At 37.9% G+C, this 22,043-nt stretch overlaps 1 protein-coding gene across 1 annotated transcript in view; it reads left to right on the top strand.

Moving 5' to 3' along the window:
• LOC121321943 (titin-like) overlaps positions 1 to 22,043 on the top strand; it is a 170,646-nt gene that overhangs the window by 104,191 nt on the left and 44,412 nt on the right. Inside the window, exons 170-212 of the mRNA XM_041261332.1 lie at positions 308 to 616; positions 717 to 865; positions 1,289 to 1,321; positions 1,482 to 1,611; positions 1,699 to 1,998; positions 2,094 to 2,411; positions 2,527 to 2,823; positions 2,939 to 3,238; positions 3,348 to 3,662; positions 3,762 to 3,910; positions 4,016 to 4,166; positions 4,261 to 4,542; positions 4,630 to 4,932; positions 5,168 to 5,470; positions 5,557 to 5,838; positions 5,943 to 6,242; positions 6,401 to 6,703; positions 6,799 to 7,107; positions 7,221 to 7,502; positions 7,608 to 7,907; positions 8,015 to 8,308; positions 8,427 to 11,393; positions 11,479 to 11,799; positions 11,890 to 12,174; positions 12,761 to 13,060; positions 13,160 to 13,462; positions 13,545 to 13,820; positions 13,922 to 14,221; positions 14,312 to 14,614; positions 14,719 to 15,018; positions 16,185 to 16,472; positions 16,575 to 16,871; positions 16,968 to 17,270; positions 17,574 to 17,879; positions 17,979 to 18,266; positions 18,369 to 18,659; positions 18,885 to 19,172; positions 19,297 to 19,887; positions 19,980 to 20,084; positions 20,204 to 20,401; positions 20,515 to 20,811; positions 20,918 to 21,505; positions 21,598 to 21,900. Of these exons, the coding sequence (XP_041117266.1) occupies positions 308 to 616; positions 717 to 865; positions 1,289 to 1,321; positions 1,482 to 1,611; positions 1,699 to 1,998; positions 2,094 to 2,411; positions 2,527 to 2,823; positions 2,939 to 3,238; positions 3,348 to 3,662; positions 3,762 to 3,910; positions 4,016 to 4,166; positions 4,261 to 4,542; positions 4,630 to 4,932; positions 5,168 to 5,470; positions 5,557 to 5,838; positions 5,943 to 6,242; positions 6,401 to 6,703; positions 6,799 to 7,107; positions 7,221 to 7,502; positions 7,608 to 7,907; positions 8,015 to 8,308; positions 8,427 to 11,393; positions 11,479 to 11,799; positions 11,890 to 12,174; positions 12,761 to 13,060; positions 13,160 to 13,462; positions 13,545 to 13,820; positions 13,922 to 14,221; positions 14,312 to 14,614; positions 14,719 to 15,018; positions 16,185 to 16,472; positions 16,575 to 16,871; positions 16,968 to 17,270; positions 17,574 to 17,879; positions 17,979 to 18,266; positions 18,369 to 18,659; positions 18,885 to 19,172; positions 19,297 to 19,887; positions 19,980 to 20,084; positions 20,204 to 20,401; positions 20,515 to 20,811; positions 20,918 to 21,505; positions 21,598 to 21,900 (14,907 nt within the window). The remainder of the gene's footprint in view (positions 1 to 307; positions 617 to 716; positions 866 to 1,288; positions 1,322 to 1,481; positions 1,612 to 1,698; positions 1,999 to 2,093; positions 2,412 to 2,526; positions 2,824 to 2,938; positions 3,239 to 3,347; positions 3,663 to 3,761; positions 3,911 to 4,015; positions 4,167 to 4,260; positions 4,543 to 4,629; positions 4,933 to 5,167; positions 5,471 to 5,556; positions 5,839 to 5,942; positions 6,243 to 6,400; positions 6,704 to 6,798; positions 7,108 to 7,220; positions 7,503 to 7,607; positions 7,908 to 8,014; positions 8,309 to 8,426; positions 11,394 to 11,478; positions 11,800 to 11,889; positions 12,175 to 12,760; positions 13,061 to 13,159; positions 13,463 to 13,544; positions 13,821 to 13,921; positions 14,222 to 14,311; positions 14,615 to 14,718; positions 15,019 to 16,184; positions 16,473 to 16,574; positions 16,872 to 16,967; positions 17,271 to 17,573; positions 17,880 to 17,978; positions 18,267 to 18,368; positions 18,660 to 18,884; positions 19,173 to 19,296; positions 19,888 to 19,979; positions 20,085 to 20,203; positions 20,402 to 20,514; positions 20,812 to 20,917; positions 21,506 to 21,597; positions 21,901 to 22,043) is intronic.

Genomic DNA, 22,043 nt, shown 5'->3' with positions numbered 1-22,043 from the left:
ATAAAAATATGTTTACTTTGCATAAATCCAAAAATACTACAGTATATTACATGAATATATATATATTCATGTTAAGTTCAAATCTTTGTAGCCGTGACCATTCCGCGAAATTGTTTATTTTTAGCCGTGATATTTTCATATTTTTACTGCAACAAAATTACATCCCTAATCATTACGGATAAGAAGCAGAAATAGGTTGCTGCATTTAGAATTAGCATTAATTGCAAATAACTACCTATCTTTAATTAAAATTAGTGGGAAGAATTCAAATGTGTTTAATACTGAAGTCATTCTTTACAATTGTCAGATGCCCCTGGAGCTCCATCGTGCCCTGAAGTTGCTGACAAAACCAAGTCTAGTGTCTCTCTTAAATGGAAGGCACCAGAAAAGGATGGCGGTAGTCCAATTAAAGGCTACATTGTTGAATATCAAGAGGAAGGTACTTCTGATTGGACAAGGGCAAATGAACCAGACAAGTTGCATCCTACCTGTGACATCACTGTACCAAATCTGCAAGAGCTTAGGAAGTACAGGTTCCGAATTGTTGCGGTCAATGCTGCAGGCGAATCTGATCCAAGTGCTATGACTACTGAAATAGTTGTAAAGGAGATACAAGGTAACAGTCATTTGATCGCTACCGTTTTTGTGTCATACATCTACCAACCAGAACTTTATTCATTAAGTAATGCAATCTAACACATCTTTCACACTTACAGAGGAACCAGACATCACTCTTGATATTATTGCACAAGATCTGTTGTCCTGCCGTGCAGGTTCAACTATTAAAATTCCTGCTATTATCAAAGGACGTCCTGTGCCTAAAGTTACTTGGGAGTTTGAAGGAGAGGCGATAAAAGACATGAAGGTAAAATAAATAAATATATATTACAAAAAATTAACATAACATGAATGACCTACAATTTGTAGTTTTAGAAGAAATACAAATAGATAATGTACAGTACAGAAGAAATTGATAATTGGACTCAATACCATGATGCCTAAAAGTTTAAATAGAAAGGAATAGTCGATTGTTACTATGTAGTAAATTACATTACACACATGAATATATTTAAATAGAAATAAATGACTGTAGTTGCCATGGAATCAAAAACCTATAAGTTTGTTTCAAACACACTTTTTGTGACAAAGGAAACTGTTTCCATACCAAAATGTAGGGTTTTGGCATCCTTCAACCGATATATAATATATATATATAATCTATATATATATCTATCTATATATATATATATATATATATCTATATAATATATTTTTTTTCTGTTCCCAGGATGGTGTTCACAATGTCCCTGCAGATGCACAGGTATTATAGCAATTCAATAAGTCATATTAAACACAGTTTCTTAACTTCAGTTAATCAAATGGAACAGACATAGATTTTATAGATTCAACAGACACGTTTTTATAGATTGAATTCTAGAGTAAACTATATAGCAATATATATTTAAACCTTTCTTTTTCAGATTGAAGGTACTAATAACACATCAACAGTGACCATTCCCGAGGCGAAACGAAGCCACTCTGGCAGATACACTGTCACTGCCAAAAATAAGGCTGGACAAAAGATAGTGAATGTCAGAGTTAGCGTCCTTGGTAAGACTGCAATTTAACATTGATATCTAATCTAAACCATGCTTCTTTTTACAAGGATTACTAAACTAGAAAGTTTTGTGTTTACAGATGCACCAGGACCACCTAAAGATCTTAAAGTGGGTGATATCACCAGGAGCACGTGCCGACTTACATGGAAACTTCCCGATAATGATGGTGGAGACAGAATTAAGAGCTATTTCATTGAAAAGAAAACTGTTGAAGGAAAGGCCTGGACTAAAGTAAATGCATCGTGTGGAAGCAATTCCTTCATTGTGCCTGATCTTATTGAAGGACAAGAGTACTTCTTCCGTGTCCGAGCGGAAAATCGTTTTGGCACAGGTCCACCTGTAACAACTGTTCAGAGGACCAGGGCTAGGGATCCAATACGTAAGTGTTTTTTTTTTTTTTTAATTAAGTATATGTATTCATATTTGCACCACACAATATAGATGGATGCCTTATTTTTGTATTTATTTTTTCAGATCCTCCTGAACCTCCAACAAGACTCAAGATTAATCTTATAACTAAAAACACTGTCACTCTGACATGGAAACCACCAAAGAATGATGGAGGTGCCCCTGTTACACACTACATTGTGGAACGTCTCAGTTGGGATTCAACTGGACAAGAGAAGGAGACCTGGAAACAGTGTAACAGGCGAGATGTGGAAGAAACTACTTTCAAAGTTGAAGACCTTAAAGAAGGCGGAGAATATGAATTCCGTGTTAAGGCTGTAAACGAGGCTGGTACAAGCAGACCATCTTCTACAGTTGGGCCTATCATAGTTAAAGATCAGACATGTAAGTACAAAATCTAAAATATAAATACTATATAGTTGTATAATCATTATGGTATCTGATAGTAACATTTAATTGAAATCATAATTGATTACTGTATTTTTACTTTTCAATTTAGGTGCACCAGAAATTGATCTTAAAGAATTTATGGAAGCTGAGCAAGGAACAGATATTAAAATAATTGCCAAGATTAAGGGATGTCCATTCCCAACAATCACCTGGCACAAAGCTCCACCCCACAAGGGTGATGACAAGACTGAAGTGCAGTATGATGAGCATGTCAACAAAATTGTGAGCGATGAAAGTTGCACATTGCTAATCCAGCAGTCCAACAGGAAGGATACTGCTCTGTATTCAATAACAGCTACCAATAACCTTGGGACTGCCTTAAAAGAAATGAGACTTAATGTTCTTGGTAAATATATATATTTTTAATGAATTATTTTATTTATGTATTATTTATATATTTATTACCGCAACATTCTCTGCAAATCTCTTATACATTGCTTCTTATTATCTTCTTCAATTAGGGCGCCCTGGTCCACCAATTGGACCCATTAGGTTTGAAGAAATTACTGCTGAGAAGATGACTCTGACCTGGCTCCCTCCAAAAGATGATGGTGGTTCAAAGATTAAAAACTACGTGATTGAGAAACGTGAGGCAAATAGAAAAACCTGGGTGCATGTTACAAACGAAGCTAGGGAGTGCTCATACACTGTACCAAAGCTGTTGGAAGGTCATGATTATGTGTTCCGCATCATGGCCCAAAACAAATATGGCATTGGGGATCCTCTTGACAGTGAACCTGAAAAAGCCAGAAATCTCTTCAGTAAGTATGCAGTACACAATTTTCCATTGAGTAATGATATGAAATATTGTTGTTACTGATTGTACATGTTTGCAATATACCTAACTGAGAATGTCTTTGTTCTACACAGCTGTTCCTGGTCAATGCGAGAAACCAACTGTTAGCAGTGTGACACTTGACTCCATGACTGTAAGCTGGGAGGAACCAGAATATGATGGTGGCTCCCCAGTTACTGGCTATTGGCTGGAACGCAAGGAGACCACTGGCAAGAGATGGAACAGAGTCAACCGTGACCCTATCAAGATTATGCCTCTTGGTGTATCTCATGTTGTAACTGGTCTAATTGAAGGATCAGAATATCAATTCCGAGTAACACCAATTAATGCTGCTGGTACTGGTCCTGCCAGTTTGCCCTCAGATCCAGCCTTTGCCAGAGATCCTATTTGTAAGTTTTTTTTTTTTTTGGTTTTACTTTGATACATTGGTATTGTCATAGTATGTAACATAACATTTTAAAATAAATGTACTTTTTTTGTGCGTTTAGCTCCACCTGGACCTCCAATTCCCAAAGTGATTGATTATACAAAGTCAACGGTAGAATTGCAATGGGTCCCACCACAAAAGGATGGTGGATCTAAGATTATTGGATACTTTGTTGAATATAAAGAGGAAGGAAAGGAAGAATGGGAAAAAGTAAGTGTCAAACATTAGCCCTGTTCTCTTTAAATTGTAATACTAGATCAAATGTGAACTTACAGTACATGTAAATAATTGTTATTGTTTTGTTTTCCATTTTAGGCCAAAGATAAAGAAGTTAGAGGAACCAAGTTTGTAGTACCAGGCCTCAAAGAAAAATCTCTGTACAGGTTTAGAGTACGAGCAGTGAATGCAGCGGGAGTGGGAGAGCCAGGAGACGTTTCTGATGTAATTGAAGTTAAAGACAGAACAAGTATGTGACATGAAAATGTGCAATTATTTACCCCCATCATTTTCCCATGTTTGTGTCGAATGTCATAAATGTATGTTTCTCTTGTGTTTTTTAGTTGTTCCTGAGGTGGACTTGGATGCCAGTGTAAAGGAGAGGATTGTTGTTCATGCTGGTGGTGTAATCCGCATACTGGCCTATGTGTCAGGGAAGCCAGCTCCCCAGATCACATGGACCAGAGAGGATGGTGCTTTGCCAGAAGAAGCTGTTGTTGAAACCACATCAATCAGCTCAGCTCTTGTAATTAAGAAATGCCAGAGAAAACACCAAGGCATATACACTCTATCTGCCAAGAATGAAGGCGGTGAAAGAAAGAAGACAATTTTTGTTGATGTTTTAGGTAAGAACTGGGAATTATTCTTATGTTTGGTGTTTTCCATATTAAAAAAAGAAAAGATAAAACACATTATTTTCATTTAAATTATAGATGTTCCTGGCCCAGTTGGCAAACCTTTCCGAAGTGAGAACCTTACCAGTGACTCGTGCAATTTAACTTGGTATTCTCCGGAGGATGATGGTGGATCTGCAGTGTCCAACTATATTATTGAGAAGCGAGAAGCAGATCGCAAAGGTTGGACAGCAGTGTCATACACAGTTACCAGGCAAAATGCAGTTGTCCAGGGCCTGATCGAAGGAAAAACATATTTCTTCAGAATTGCAGCTGAGAATGTGATTGGTATGGGACCATTTGTTGAGACACAAGATGAACTTCTGGTCAAGGCACCTATTTGTAAGTATGGTGACTAAAAAATTCTCAGGAAGTGGCTTAAGCTATATTTAAACAATGTGTTGTATTTCAGTCTAAAGTTGTATCTTGTAAAAAAAAAAAAGTTTAAAAGCATTTTATCAACATATGTAATTCTATTTTGTCCTAAAATGAGTGATACCAAAAAAAGAATAATTATAGAAATGTAACACTGATGATTATTCATAGACATTAAAATTGAATTAATTGTTCTTTTTAGCTGTACCTGAGCGACCTGAAGATCTTGAAGTTACAGCTGTCACCAAGGATTCAGTTAGCCTCACCTGGAGGCCACCAAAGTATAATGGTGGGTCTGACATTACCATGTATGTTCTTGAGAGCCGTATTATTGGCAAAGACAAGTTCAACAGAGTCACAAAGGAAAAGCTGATGGACCGGAAATATACCATTGAAGGATTGAAAGAAGGTGACACATTTGAATATCGTGTTAGTGCCGTAAACATCATTGGCCAAGGCAAGCCTTCGTTCTGCACCAAACCAATCACATGCAAGGATCAACTTGGTAAGAGTTCAATTCATCAAGTGTTTTTTAAGTGTTAGTCAAAAAGCATGATAACAATATTAACTTATTTTATGTTTATTTTTCAGCACCACCAACTATAGAGCTTGACTTCCGTGACAAGTTTATAATACGTGTTGGCGAGTCCTTCAGCCTTCCCGGGCGCTACACTGGAAAGCCGGCACCAAAGGTTATTTGGTCAAAGGATGACACTGAGGTTAAAGAAGATGAACACATAAAGATAAAGACCACTCCTACTACACTCTGTCTTAGTATAATGAAATGTAAACGGGAACACAGTGGCCGATACTGTGTACTTGTAGAAAACAGTACTGGGTCTCGTAAAGGCATTTGCAACGTAATTGTTGTTGGTGAGTTTTAAGTAACATTCATTTATATATATTTTAAATATGTTATTATAGAAAGTCATTAAAGACAGTAACATTCCTTTTTTCTCTTTTTCTTTTTAATAAAGATCGTCCTCAGCCTCCAGAGGGCCCTGTCACCTTTGAAGAAGTTCATAGAGATCATATGGTTATTTCATGGAATCCTCCACTTGATAATGGTGGCAGCGAAATTACAAACTATATTATTGAGAAGAGAGATTCAAACAGGGATCTTTGGATGCCTGTCACTTCTGCATCTACAAAGACAACATGTAAAGTGCCTAAACTAATAGAAGGAAGAGAATATATCATGAGGATCTGTGCTGAAAATGCATATGGCATCAGTGATCCACTGCACTCTGAGGAAATGAGGGCTAAGGATCTCTTCAGTACGTAGCAGTAATTATATATATATATATATATATATATATATATATATATATATATATATATATATATATATATATATATATATATATATATATATATAACTTATAAACTCCTACTTCTATGAATTCAATTTTTTTTTTTTTTTTTTTTCTAACAGGAGTTCCTGAGGCACCTGAACAGCCAGTTGTTAAAGAAGTAAACAAACATTCTGCACTTGTGTCATGGAACAGGCCACGTGATGGTGGAAAACCCATTACCAACTATCATCTTGAAAAGAAAGAGACTATGTCTACTCGTTGGGCTCGTGCTTCAAGGGAACTTATTTATCCAGATACACAGTATAGAGTGCCTGACCTCTTGGAGGGCTGCGAATATGAATTCCGAGTTATGGCAGAGAATGAAGTTGGTATTGGTGATCCAAGTCCTCCATCCAAACCTGTCTTTGCTAAAGATCCAATTGGTATGTTAAAAAAAGATTAACTGATACTTTAGTTTCTTAGTAATATCAAATTCTGATTGTGTTTTTCTTTAACAAAATGTTTGTTTTTTTTACAGTTAAACCAGGCCCACCTGTCAACCCAGAAGCTGTAGACAAAACAAAGAACTCAGTAGCTCTTTCCTGGCACCCACCCCGCCACGATGGCAAGGGCAAGATCTTAGGCTATCTGATTGAGTATCAAAAGCCTGGAGAAGAAGAGTGGAAGAAGGCGAATCACACTCCTGATTCATGTACTGACACGAAGTTTAAAGTGACAGACCTCACAGATGGCGAAATTTACAGATTCAGGATTATGACTGTAAATGCAGCTGGTGAATCTGACCCAGCTTATATCCGTGAACCAGTTCAAGCAAAAGATAGACTTGGTAACTATAATATATAATTTGTGATGCTGATAATTAACGTGTTTAATGTATGAACAGCTTTTGTAAAACATTTTTTTAATATATATATATATGTATATATTGCTTTTTTTTAGAAACTCCTGAGCTGTTGCTTGATGCTAACATGGCCCGTGAATACCTAGCCAGGGTAGGAACCACCATTACACTTAGTGCTGGAATCAAAGGAATCCCTTTCCCCAAGGTTACGTGGAAGAAAAATGACAAAGAAGTTCCCAACAAAGCTGATATTGAGGTGACACCTGTGGGAACTAAACTTGAAATCCGCAACTGTGTTCGTCCTGATGGAGGATCATTTTCTCTGACAGTGGAAAATGAAGCTGGATCAAAGACTGTTACAGTCAATGTGATAGTATTAGGTGTGTTATTTTTTATCTTTGAAAAAATATGGTATTAAGACTAGTCATATATTCTGAGATGTAGGTTGCATTTTTCAATTTCTGTTTTGTTTTTCATCCCTTCAGATAAACCTGGTCCGCCAAGGAATCTAAATGTCTCTGAAATTAGATTTGATTCATGCTATCTTACCTGGAAGGAGCCAGAGGACAATGGCGGAGCTGTTGTTTCTAACTATGTAGTGGAGAAACGAGATGTAGCAGCTGCCAAATGGATACCAATGTGCTCCTCATCTAAGAAGCAAAGTATAATGGCTAAATATTTGATGGAAGGCAATCAGTATCTCTTCCGTGTTGCAGCTGAAAACCAGTTTGGAAGAAGTGAATTTGTTGAAACTACCAAGCCCATTAAGGCTATTAATCCATTATGTGAGTATTATTTTCAGTTGATTTACCAGAATTGCTCATTTAAATACTTGGTAATGTCTGTTTTTTTTTAAATACTAAATACAATATCCCCTTTTCTATTTTTAAAGTCCCTCCTGGTCCACCAAAGAACTTGCATCACGTAGATACTGATAAAACTGAAGTCTCCCTTCTGTGGAATTGGCCTGATCGCACTGGAGGCAGTGAGATCACTGGATTTTTAGTTGAGTACCAAGAAGAAGGAGCAAAGGACTGGATTACATTTAAGACTGTCAGCATTCCTGAATGTCTTGTTACTGGACTTGAAGAAGGAAAAACATATAGATTCCGTGTGAAAGCAGAGAATGCTGTTGGTCTTAGCCGTCCTGACACAACTTTGCCAGTCCTGTGCCAAGAAAAGCTTGGTAAGAAATTGTAGATTTTGTTTTTACTGTAAAGTGTGCATATAACATTTTATCAATTTCCCAAAGTTTAAAAATGAATATTAATTATTCTTAATGTAACTTCTGTTTTTATTTGCAGTGCCTCCAACTATTGAAGTTGATGTGAAACTCATTGAAGGGCTTATTGTTAAGGCTGGAAGCAAAGTCAAACTCCCTGCAATAATAAGAGGCATCCCTGTTCCTACTGCTAAGTGGGTTATGGATAGCAGTGAAATCAAATCTGAAGGCAATTACTCAATTGATACGGATAACTTTTCAACAGTTCTTAACATTAAAGATTGCACAAGAAAAGACACTGGTGAATATTTACTCACAGTGGCTAACCCTGCTGGCAGTAAGACCGTTGCCTTACATCTAACTGTCCTTGATGTTCCCAGTCCTCCAGTTGGCCCCATTAACATCCTTGAGATAACACCTGATCACATGGTTATAAACTGGCGCCCTCCAAAGGATGATGGTGGAAGTCCAGTAATGAATTACATTGTTGAAAAAAGAGAATCCCAGAAGGAAACATGGGGAGTAGTGAGTTCTGGAAGTACAAGCACAAAAGTTAAGATCCCGCGTCTTCAGAAGGGCTGTGAATATATTATGCGTGTCCGTGCTGAGAACAAGATTGGTATTGGTGAACCACTTGAGTCTCAGCCAACTGTTGCCAAACATATGTTTGATCCTCCAGCACCACCTGGTAAGCCAGTGGCTTCTGACATTACAGAAAATGCTGTAACAGTAAGTTGGACCATGCCAAAATCAGATGGTGGTAGCCCAATCAGTGGCTATATTGTGGAACGCAGAGAAATATCTGGAAAATGGATACGTGTAAACAAGACACCAGTTCTAGATCTCAGATACAGAGCTCAGGGACTTTTTGAGGGCAATACATATGAATTTAGAATCTTTGCTGAAAACATGGCTGGTATAAGTAAACCTTCTCCAGTCTCGGACCCAGTTAGAGCATCTCGTCCTATTACACCACCTGGACCTCCAGTCAATCCTAAACTTAAAGACTGGAGCAAACAATCAGCAGATTTGGTCTGGACAAAGCCTAACAGAGATGGAGGAAGTCCTGTCTTGGGATATATTGTTGAGTGCCAGAAATCAACCAGTGTTCAGTGGGATAGAATTAACAAAGATGACCTGATAAAGCAGTGTGCGTTTAGAGTACCAGGACTCATTGAAGGTGCAGAATATAGATTCCGTGTTAGAGCTGCTAATGTTTATGGAGAAGGGGAACCAAGAGAACTTCCAGAATCTGTTATTGCAAAGGACATCCTCCAACCTCCAGAGATCAACCTTGATGTCACTTGCCGTGACTCAATGACTTTCAGGGTGGGACAGACGATTGCAGTTACAGGTCGTGTAAAGGGCAGACCAGATCCAGACATTACTTGGTCTAAGGATGCCAGAGTTTTGACAAGTGACAAGCGCACTGAAATGAATAATGAATATCCCTTGGTTGAGTTAATATTAAAGGAAGCTACCAGAGCAGACCATGGTAAATATTCAATTGTTGCTAAAAACAGCAGTGGTCAGGCCCAAGCTGCTGTTGTAGTAAATGTTCTTGACAGGCCTGGACCATGTCAGAATTTGAAGACATCGTATGTAACCAGAGAGTCTTGTGTAGTGTCCTGGGAAAATCCAGAAGATCATGGAGGGACAGAGATTACAAATTATATTGTGGAATGTCGTGAACCTAGCCAAAGAGGATGGTCAATGATCTCTTCAGATGTTACCAGACGCCTGATCAAAGCCCCACTTTTGGAACACCATGAATATTTCTTCCGGGTGTGTGCTGAAAACAAGGTTGGTACTGGCCCAACCATTGAGACCAAGACACCAATTCTGGCTATTGATCCTGTTGAGAAACCAGGTGATCCAGAAAATCTACATATTGCTGATACTGGAAAAACATTTGTTCTTCTTAAATGGAGAAAACCAGATTATGATGGTGGTAGTCCCAACTTGTCCTACCATGTAGAAAGGAAGCCCAAAGATGCTGAAGAATGGGAAAGAGTTCACAAAGGAAGCATCAAGGAGACACATTTCATGGTTGATAAATGTATTGAAAATCAAACTTACCAGTTTAGAGTACAGACAAAGAATGAGGGAGGAGAAAGCAACTGGGTTAGGACAGGTGAAGTCGTAGTTAAACAAGAGTTACAAAAACCAGTTCTAGACCTGAAGCTGACTGGTCTATTGGTTGTGAAGGCAGGTGATTCCATACGAATTGAAGCTGCTCTCAGAGGAAAACCGCAACCTGAAGTCACATGGGTAAAGGACAAGGATGTTGCTGACATAAGCAAAAATCCTAGACTTCAAATTGAAACTGCTTCTGAATATTCTAAATTTCTTATGACCAAATCCAGACGAAGTGACAGTGGGAAATATGTAATAACTGCAACGAACCCTGCTGGCAGCTTCACAGCTTATGCCACTGTAAATGTCCTTGATAAACCAGGACCCATTAGAGATTTGAAGATCACTGGAATTGGAAGTGACAGATGTAATGTTACATGGGATCCTCCTGAGGATGATGGTGGTTGTGAAATTCAGAACTACATTTTGGAAAAATGTGAGAGCAAGAGAATGGTATGGTCTACTTATTCAGCTTCTGTTATGACTAACTACGCTCATGTCACTCATCTTGTGGAAGGAAATGAGTATATCTTCAGGGTGCGGGCTGAAAACAAAATGGGCACTGGTCCACCAATGGAGAGCAAGCCAATTGTTGCCAAGACACAATATAATAAGCCTGGCCAGCCAGATCCTCCAGAGGTCACAAAGATTAGCAAGGACGAAATGACAGTCGTATGGACTCCACCTGAAAATGATGGTGGCAAATCCATTACAGGATACATTCTAGAAAGAAAGGAGAAACGAGCGATTAGATGGGTGCCAGTTACCAAAAGTCCAATTCCAGAGAGACGTATGAAAGTTATTAATTTGATCCCAGGTCATGAATATCAGTTCCGTGTGAAAGCTGAAAATGAAGTTGGCTTAGGAGAGCCAAGCATACCTTCAAGATCTGTGGCTGCAAAAGACCCAATAGGTACGTATCCATTTTGATACATTTTAAAACTAAACAGATAATGTTTCCTAAAAGGTATTTGCTAATTTGTTTATTTTCTTTTCAGAACCTCCTGGTCCTCCCAGTGGGTTGAAGGTGGTTGACAGCACAAAGAGTTCCATCACACTTGGATGGGTTAAACCAATATATGATGGTGGTGCTCCTATTATTGGTTATGTGGTTGAAATGAGACCAAAGGGACCAAGTGATAAACCAGATGAGGATTGGAAGAGGTGCAACGTAGCTGCACAACTTGTCCTGACTGAATTTACTGTCACCAGCCTTGATGAGAAACAGGAGTATGAATTCCGAGTTTCTGCAATGAATCAGGTTGGCTTAGGCCGTCCTGCAGACTTGAAAGAAGCAGTGTCACCAAGAGAGATACTTGGTAAATTAAGTTTCCCTTTCAATTGCTACAGTTTTCAACTATTTGAAATTAATTTCCTGAAACATTAAAACATATATTTATATTTTACAGAGGCACCTGAAATTGACTTGGATGCAAGTCTCAGAAAGGTTCTTACTGTTAGAGCTGGGTGTCCTATCAGACTCTTTGCCACAATTAGAGGAAGGCCTGCACCAAAAGTGTCCTGGAGGAGGATGGGTATTGATAATGTTGTCAGAAAGGGTCATGTGGATCTGATTGACACGATGACTTTCCTCGTTATCCCTGAAAGTACACGTGAGGATTCAGGAAAATATTCCCTGACTCTGACTAGCCCAGCTGGAGAGAAAGCGGTCTTTGTTAATGTTAAAGTTCTTGGTATGTATGATTTATATATGTGTGTGTGTGTGTGTGTGTGTGTGTGTGTGTGTCTAGTATCTATATATATATATATAGATATATATATTATATCCAGACAGTTCAAGCGATTAACATTTTTATCGCGATTAAATTCGCAATTACTCTTGATTAAAAAAAAAAAATCTTAGTTAATCTTGGTTTTAATTGCATATTTAATTGATACAATTATTGCATCTTTCTCATTTAAGTTTGTTTTATTACTGATGCTATTATTATTATTATTATTATTATTATTATTATTATTATTATTATTATTATTATTGTTATTATCCAAAAATCAAACCAGCAAACCCTGTTTTCCTATTTCTGGATTTTGGATCTTATTTGTTGGTCCCTTTATATAGTTTGTATATGTATTTACAATCCGGCATCTGTTGTTAAATAGTTTGAACCAACTGCTAAATCTCAATGGAGTTAGTTTATTACTCACCTTACTACATTTAAAATGATCAATTTCCTTTACTCATAATTGATGTTTTTCATTTTATGTCTACAGTGTCCTAAAATCTTCTATACTTAACTGACCGTATTGTTTATTCAACAGACACTCCGGGACCTGTAGCAGATTTGAGTGTTGCTGATATTACAAAGATGTCATGCCATCTGTCTTGGTCACCTCCTGAAAACGATGGCGGAAGTTCAGTGACACACTATATCCTTGAAAAGCGTGAGGCTGACAGGAAGACTTGGGCCACTGTTATTGCCGACCTGAAGAAGACCAGCTTCAATGTGGCAAATCTGGTACCAGGCACTGAATACTATTTCAGAGTCACAGCTGTCAATGAGTATGGCTCAGGTGTTCCTAAGGACACCGGAAGTGCTATCCTTGCAACAAATCCTATCAGTAAGTTTATTTTATTTGCCTTAAATATAAAATAAAAAATTATTATATCCATTACAGAATATTTGCAGATTTCTAATATATACTTGTTTACTACTAAAGGTGAACCTGACCCACCAAAGAAAGTTGATGTCATGGATATTACAAAGAACAGTGCAACTGTGGCTTGGGAGCGCCCACTGCGGGATGGAGGTGCTAAAATTGATGGATATATAATTGACTACATAGAAGATGGTCAACCAGGTGAACGCTGGACACCATACTCTGTTGTGAAAGATCTGAGCATTGTTGTTGTTGGACTGAAAGAGGGCAAAAAATATAAATTCAGAGTGGCAGCAAGAAACGTTGTTGGTAGCAGTCTGCCACGAGAAGTAGAAGGAATGTTTGAAATCAAGGAACAACTCAGTAAGTCTCTCTCTTTCTGTCCCTGTTCATTCCTCTCTCGCTCTTTTTCTGCTTTACTTATATTCTTATGTTCTTTTTTCAGTGGCACCTAAGATTATTATGCCTGAGCATGTTTCCACCAAAGCTGGACAGAAACTTAGAGTTGAAGCTCATGTAGCTGGAAAGCCTGCACCAGTCTGCACGTGGAAGAGGGGAGATGATGATGTGGTCCCATCTAGTCGTCTGGCAGTGCATAAAGCTCAGAATACTTGCGTGCTTATTATTAAGGATGTCTCAAGGGCAGATAGCGGTTACTACAGCCTTTCTGCTGAAAACAGCTCTGGCACTGTTTCTCAAATCCTCAGAGTAGTGATTATGGGTACGTTTATTGCTTTTGTAATAAAAATAATAATAATAATAATAATAATGATAATAGTAACAATAACCATAATAATGTACTATAATTGCTTTGCATTACAGATATCCCTGGCCCTCCAGAGCCACCATTTACAATCAGTGACATTGATGCCGATGCATGTTCTCTGGCTTGGCACATACCACGTGAAAATGGTGGAAGCAACATTACTAACTATGTGGTTGAGAAGTGTGATGTAAGCAGAGGTGACTGGGTCACTGTAGTTTCATCTGTTACAAAGACAAGCTGCAGAATTGGCAAACTCACCCCTAATAAGGAGTACATATTCCGTGTTCGTTCTGAAAACCGATTTGGCATTTCAGATCCCATTCAATCTGATAGAATGATCGCAAAGTTCCCATTTGGTAAGTTCTTAATTCATATGTATTCTTGGTTGTCTTACAAAAATAATAAAGGTCCATCCTTACACTAATTTATTTTTTTATTACCTACAGAGGTACCCAGTGAACCAAAGAATGCCCGCATCAACAAGATCAATAAAGACTGCATCTTCGTGGCCTGGGACAGACCAGAAAGTGATGGTGGGAGCCCAATTACCGGTTACTACATTGAGCGTAAAGAAAGAAACAGCCTTCTCTGGGTTAAGGCCAACGACACAGTTGTTCGTAATCTTGAATATCCATGTGCTGGTCTTATTGAAGGCCTTGAGTATACCTTCAGAATATCTGCCCTTAACCGAGCTGGTTCCAGTAAACCAAGCAAACCAACCGAGTTTGTCACTGCAAGAACACCAGTTGGTATGTGCTTGTTTGTACTACTTTTCGTATGTTCCACTTTATACATGTTGAATATGTTGTTAAATCGAAATAAAACAAAACATGTCTTAATTGTTTTGTTGCAGATCCACCAGGCAAACCTGAAATCCTTGATGTAACTAAGAGTACAGTAGCCCTTGTCTGGACCCGACCAAAGCACGATGGTGGTAGTAGAATCATTGGATATTATGTTGAAGCTTGCAAACTCCCTGGTGATAAATGGATACGTTGCAATACAAGCTGTCAAAATGTACCTCATGAAGAGTATACTGCTTCTGGACTGGAAGAAGGGGCTCAATATCAGTTCAGAATTATAGCCAAGACAGCTGTAAACCTCAGCAGACCATCCGAACTGTCTGACCCAATTACTATCCAGGCAGAAAATGGTAAGTGTACCTCTGTAAGAATTTTTTAACACTAGAAGGACTGGAGATATACTCATACCTAGAAGCCCCACAGCAGTCTTTCTAATGTTCAAAACACTGTAAATAACATAACGAAAGGAGAAACATCTGAACAACCGAAGCATATTATATATATGAACATTTATTTTACAAATCAAAACAAGAAAATGTAAATAAATAAACATCTGAACAGACACTGGTATTTATTTTTGTTTTTTTGACAAATAAAGTATTCTTTTACCTTGAGTCAGACTGTCAATCAACACAGTTAATGCACTTCTCCACGCCACCTTTCTGCACAGTGCATAGCTAGTCCAAAGTTTTATTTTTATTGCACTTGCCAACCTGGCATTGGTGTCTCTTGCGGCTCTCAACGGGGTTTCCATCTTCAGCTGTGGGTACACGCTTGGCAGCCTCCCTCTGTTCCAAATGCTCCTTGCAAAGTTCCTGTGCTAACTGTAAAATATATTCTCTCCTTGGTACATTCTTCTACGTGCATTCTTTGTAAAGTACCCAGGAGTTGAGAGTTGCTAGATCCAATACATTGTAAAATACCTGAACAGACCACCTTCGGGTGCCATCTAATCCAAAACATTAACTCCATATTTTGTTGTTTAGTAAAACACCACGGTGGCTTGCATTTTTTCACTAGTCCCGATGCTAATTGACTGAATAGAGCACCGCAGCTGGCAAGCAGGCACCAGCCTTCAAAAGGCTGATTGAAAACAATAGACTGTCAGTCATTCACTCAGACAGAGAATAGAAACTAATCTGATTACAGCTAAACACATTGCGGACTGGTAAATAAAAATAATAAAGTAGAATACCATTCTGTATAATCAAAATACAGTTGTTTTCTGTGTGGTCGTCAATGTGACTGCTCCCGGGGCTTTTAGGTATAATGTAATATATCTCCTTTATTTCTGCACTCCTGTGATTCATGATTTGTGAGAATATTTAATTCACACGGTCAGAAAGGTACATGAACGTGCAACCCCATATGTGTTACATGACTGGAGAAAATTACATTTTAAAACCAAAAACCACCAAAATGACCGCCGCAGGGCTTCTGGTGTTAAAACAATAAACTCCTGCATTTATTTGTAAAAATCATGATTGTTTATGTATTTTTTTCCCTCCATTTTTAGTTCCACCAAGGCTTGAATTGGGTGTTTCTATGAAGTCTATGATTACTGTAAAGGCTGGAACAAATGTTTGCCTTGAGGCTAATGTCTTCGGAAAGCCCATGCCAAAGATCACCTGGAAGAAGGATGGGGAAGTTGTGACAGCTGCTGAAGGCATTAAAATAACCACAAATAGAAACCTTTGCCACTTGGAACTGTTTAGTGTACTTAGGAAGGAGTCTGGAGAATATACTATTTTGGCTGAAAATGCAAGTGGTTCTAAATCAGCCAACATAAAACTGAAAGTACTTGGTAAGTGAATAGTGAAACAATACCCACAACTTTAGTTTTATGTACACAGTAAAAAAAAAAATGTTTAAAGGAAAATTAATTGCGTGTTTATTCTTTTTCTAGACAAACCTGGTCCTCCAGCTTCTGTCAGAATAAGCAATGTCTACTCAGATCGTGTAAACCTTTCTTGGGAACCACCACTTGCAGATGGTGGCTCTGAAATTACTAACTACATTGTTGATAAACGTGAGACAAGTAGACCTAACTGGGCTCAAGTCACAGCCAATGTTCAGATTACCAGCAGTTCTGTTGAAAAACTCATTGAGGGACATGAATACCAGTTCCGTATCAGTGCTGAAAACAAGTATGGTGTTGGTGACCCAATCTTGACCAATGCGGTGTTTGCTAAGAACCCATATGGTAAGATGGCATTGCTTTTATTTTATTTTATATTAAAACAAATTTTATACATGTAACTATTACAATATTAAATATATCTAATTTGTTTTCTCACAGACGTTCCAGGCCCTTGTGAGCCTCCCGTTATTACTAATATCACAAAAGATCATATGACTGTCAGCTGGAAAACACCTGCAAATGATGGTGGATCAACTATCCTTGGATATATTTTGGAAAAGCGTGAAACAAAGGCTGTTAACTGGAGTAAAGTTAACAGAAAGCCAGTGAGTGAAAGAACAGTCAAAGCAACAGGACTTCAGGAAGGCGTCGAATATGAGTACAGAGTCATTGCAATGAACAAGGCTGGACTAGGGAAACCTAGTGATGTATCTAGGGGAGCCACTGCTTTTGATCCTCAATGTAAGTATTCTGGTATATAGGTTTGATAACTTAACACAGTGGGTAATTTTGCTAAGGTTTTCCTCTAGGTAAAGTTTGCTCCACAGTTTTTGGTTTTTTTCTCCAGTAGAATAAAACACTTCTCAAACCAGTAAGAAACAACTTTGAACTGTTTATTTATAGTATTGAAGCATTCATATATTTTAATTCCATTTAGAAAAAGTTTAACACATTTTATACTGGAACAACATTTAAGTTAATCTTTCCCTAAGTGGTACATTTGTCTTTTTTTTTTTAAATACATTTTGTATCTTCATCATGTAGATCCTCCAGGCCCACCAGCTTTCCCAAAGGTGCTTGACACAACTCACAGCACAGTAAGCCTTACATGGAGTAAACCAGCATACGATGGTGGTAGCCCTATCTTAGGCTATCTGGTTGAGATTAAAAGAGCAGATTCTCAAGACTGGATACGGTGCAATGTACCAAAGAACCTTCAAGAAACACGTTACACTGTTACTGGACTTGCTGACAATACAGAATACCAGTTCCGTGTCACTGCAGTAAACAAGATTGGTTACAGTGAGCCAAGTGAAGTTCCTGATAAGCATTTCGCAAAGGACATCCTAAGTATGTATTCTTAAAAGCACTATGTAAAATTCTATATTGTCTGAAGTGTTTTGTTGATGTTGTAAAGTATACAGTTTTAATTAACCTTTTTTTTTTCAGTTGCTCCTGAAGCTGATCTGGATGCTGATCTTAGGAAAATCCTTGTGTTGCGTGCTGGAGTAACAATGAGATTATATGTGCCAGTAAGGGGTCGACCTGCTCCAAAGGTTACTTGGGCTAAGATGAACATGAACATAAGAGACAGACAAGGACTAGAAATCAAGACAACTGAATATGACACCTTAGTGTACTGTGAAAATGTAAACAGATATGATGCTGGCAAATACATTTTGACACTGGAGAATAGTAGTGGAATAAAGACATACACAGTTGTTGTGAAAGTTCTTGGTAAGTATCTTCTCTACAAGTTGTAAAACATACATTTTGTGTATTTAGATTTTACCATTGTGTATTTTTTTCTTTCATGTTTTGCTATTTAACTTTATATAGATACACCTGGACCTCCAGTTAACATTATGGTCAAAGAAACATCAAAAGACTATGCATGTATCTCTTGGGATCCTCCTCTTATTGATGGTGGCAGCCCAGTTAAGAGCTATATTGTCGAAAAGCGTGATGCTGAGAGAAAGGCATGGTCCACAGTTTCAACAGACTGTCCAAAAACATCCTTCAGAATCAGCAACTTGGAAGATAGTAAATACTATTTCTTCAGAGTCTTGGCTGAAAATGAATATGGTATTGGTGAGCCATGTGAAACCCATGATGCAGTCAAAGCTTCAGGTAAGTTAAAACAGCACACCTTTCTGTTACTGGACAGACTGAGAGTAAAAGTGTATACCCTGTTACAAAATATGTGTCTGTTAGTTATGATTGGTTTTATATAAATATTGATTGGTTTATAATATATATATATATATATATATATATATATATATATATATATATATATATATATATATATATAGGCAGCTGGCATTTATTTATTTATTTATTTATTTTTTTCAGAACAACCTGGACCAGTAATAGACTTCAAAACTTTGCATGTTACAAAGAATTCATGCACATTAGGCTGGAAGAAACCTATGAGTGATGGTGGGAGCCGCATTATTGCATATGTTCTAGAAGTTTCAATTGGTGATGACAAGTGGAAAGAGATTATGAAGTCCAAGAATATGCAGTACAACTTGAAAGATTTGGAAGAAGGAAAAGAATACTCATTCAGAGTGAGAGCTCTGAATGATGCTGGATACAGCTCTCCACAAGAGCTTAATGTTGTCGCCAAAGATCATATTAGTAAGAATCTACTTGATTAACACTTATTTTTTTATTGTTGCATTCATATAAAGTAAAACAGTTTGATAATTTAATCAGATAATTGTGATGTACATTTAAATGAATTGCATTACTGTCTCTGCAGTTCCTCCAAGTGCTGACTTAAGAGACCTCCCAGATTTGTGCTACATTGCAAAAGAAGGAAGCAGCTTCCGTCTTAAAATCCCAATCAGTGGCAAGCCTGCCCCATCTGTTACATGGAAGAAAGGTGAAGATCTGGTGTTGACTGACACTGGCAGAGTGTCTGTGGAATATTCTGCTGTTAATACCACCCTTCTGGTCCGAGACTGTCAGAAAAATGATGCAGCAAAATACACAATTACATTGAAGAACACTGCAGGAACAAAGGAATCTACTATCTTTATGAAGGTTGTTGGAAAACCTGGCATTCCAACAGGCCCTATCAAGTTTGAGGAAGTCACAGCTGATGCAATGACCTTAAAATGGGGCCCTCCAAAGGATGATGGTGGTTCAGAGATTTCCAATTATATCCTTGAGAAGAGGGATTCCACAACCAACAAGTGGGTTACATGTGCTTCTGCTGTACAGAAAAATAACTACAGAGTTACAAGACTCCATGAAGGAACTGAATATCTCTTCAGAGTCAGTGCGGAAAACAAATATGGAGTTGGTGAAGGCCTCAAATCTGATGCTATTGTGGCCCAGCATCCATTTAGTAAGTGTGTGTTTTTTATATGCCAAATAATGTATATTATTTTGTGCTAGTGCTTTTTCTAAAATATATCTTGTTTGGAATTCCCCCCTTAGATGTTCCTGATGCCCCAGCTCCCCCTGAAGTTGTTGCTATAAGACATGACTCTGTATCTTTGGCTTGGTCAGACCCAAGAAAAACGGGAGGCTCTCCAATAACAGGTAACTGAGTAACTCTGAATTATTATTATTATTATTATTATTATTATTATTATTATTATTATTATTATTATTATTTAGACTGGATAAATCAATACTATTTGTTTTTGTTTAATTCTCAGGCTATCATGTTGAATACAAAGAAAGAAATAGTCTTTTGTGGAAACGAGCGAGCAAGACACCATTGAGGATGAAGGACTACAGAGTGTGTGGTTTAACTGAAGGTCTCGAGTATGAATTCCGAGTTATGGCCATTAATATGGCAGGTGTGGGCAAGCCAAGCTTACCATCTCATCCAGTAATAGCCCTTGATCCAATTGGTAAGTATAATGTCTTCATGTCTCCCTGATGCCTAGTCTAAGTTGTGTGTACATTTGATATTAAATAAAAATCTTCCTTTTAATCAAACATTCTTTTTTTTTTTTTTTTATAGATCCTCCTGGTAAGCCTGATGTGATCAGTGTTACAAGAAGCACTGTAACTCTTATATGGACTGAACCCAAATATGATGGCGGACACAAACTGACAGGTTACATTGTTGAGAAGCGGGATCTGCCTTCCAAAGCCTGGATGAAAGCTAACCATGTTAATGTACAAGAATGTGCATATACTGTTACAGATTTGACTGAGGGCTGCAAATACGAATTCAGAATCAGAGCCAAGAATGCAGCTGGTGCCATAAGTCCTCCTTCTGAGCAAACAGACACAATCATATGCAAAGATGAATACGGTATTTGAGTTTTTACATTTGATTTACTTCGGCCATTATTTTTTGTTTTTCAAAGCATTGTGTTAAGCATTTGTGTTAAAAAACGTTTCTCTTTTTGTCTTTTCAGAGGCACCAACTATTGTTATTGACGCAACCGTAAAGGAAGGACTCACGGTTAGAGCAGGAGACACGATTGTTATAACTGCTACTAGCATCCTTGGAAAGCCTCCTCCAACATCAGTTTGGTCTAAAGGTGGAAAGGACTTTAAGCCTTCTGACATTGTTGCAATTGAAACAACTCCAACTTCATCAACTTTGTCTGTCAAGTACGCTACAAGAAAGGATTCTGGAGAATATACCATCAGTGCCAGTAATCCATTTGGCACAAAAGACGAGCATGTGAAAGTGAAAGTTTTAGATGTTCCTGGGCCCCCAGGACCCATTGAAGCTAGCAATATCTCGTCTGAAAAGGTTACTCTAACATGGACACCACCTCGTGAAGATGGAGGATCTGCAATCAAGTCCTATGTTCTAGAAAAGAGAGAAACTAGTCGGCTCCTCTGGACACTGCTTGCTGAAAACATCATGGATTGTCGATTTGTTGCTAGAAAGCTTATCCAGGGCAATGAATACATCTTCCGTGTCTCGGCTGTGAACCAGTATGGTGTTGGTGACGCAGTGCAGTCTGATGCAATTAAAATGGTGGATAGATTTGGTACGTTGAATAGCATTTTCTGTTTAAACTTTTTTGATGATTGGTGTTTAATATAGAAAGTCTAAATACAATTTCCTTTTTTTTTAAACCAGGACCCCCAGGACCCCCTGGGAAACCAGAAATTGATAATGTTTCTAAGAATACAGTTACCATTTCCTGGAAGAGACCAGCTGACGATGGTGGAAGTGACATCACAGGATATTATGTTGAAAGAAAGGAAAGGAAAGGATTGAGATGGGTTAGAGCAACAAAGAAAACCATCTCAGATCTTCGCTACAAAGTGTCAGGCCTTTCTGAGGGAGTGGAGTATGAATTCAGAGTGACAGCAGAAAATAAAGCAGGCCTTGGAGAACCCAGTGATGCATCACAGCACGTAATGACTAAGGATGTGGCATGTGAGTACATTGCTTTGTTTTGTTTTTGTTTGTAAGATGGGGGATTCCTTATCTCTTGTCTGAATTAAAACCAGTTCATGTTTTGTTTTGTATTTTAACTGTTTATATTAATGTACATTAATGTTTAGATTTTACTTTTAATA

The sequence above is a fragment of the Polyodon spathula genome, chromosome 10 (genome assembly GCF_017654505.1).
Source record: "Polyodon spathula isolate WHYD16114869_AA chromosome 10, ASM1765450v1, whole genome shotgun sequence".
Lineage (NCBI taxonomy): Eukaryota > Metazoa > Chordata > Actinopteri > Acipenseriformes > Polyodontidae > Polyodon > Polyodon spathula.
This window is presented reverse-complemented; position numbering and strand designations above follow the sequence as displayed.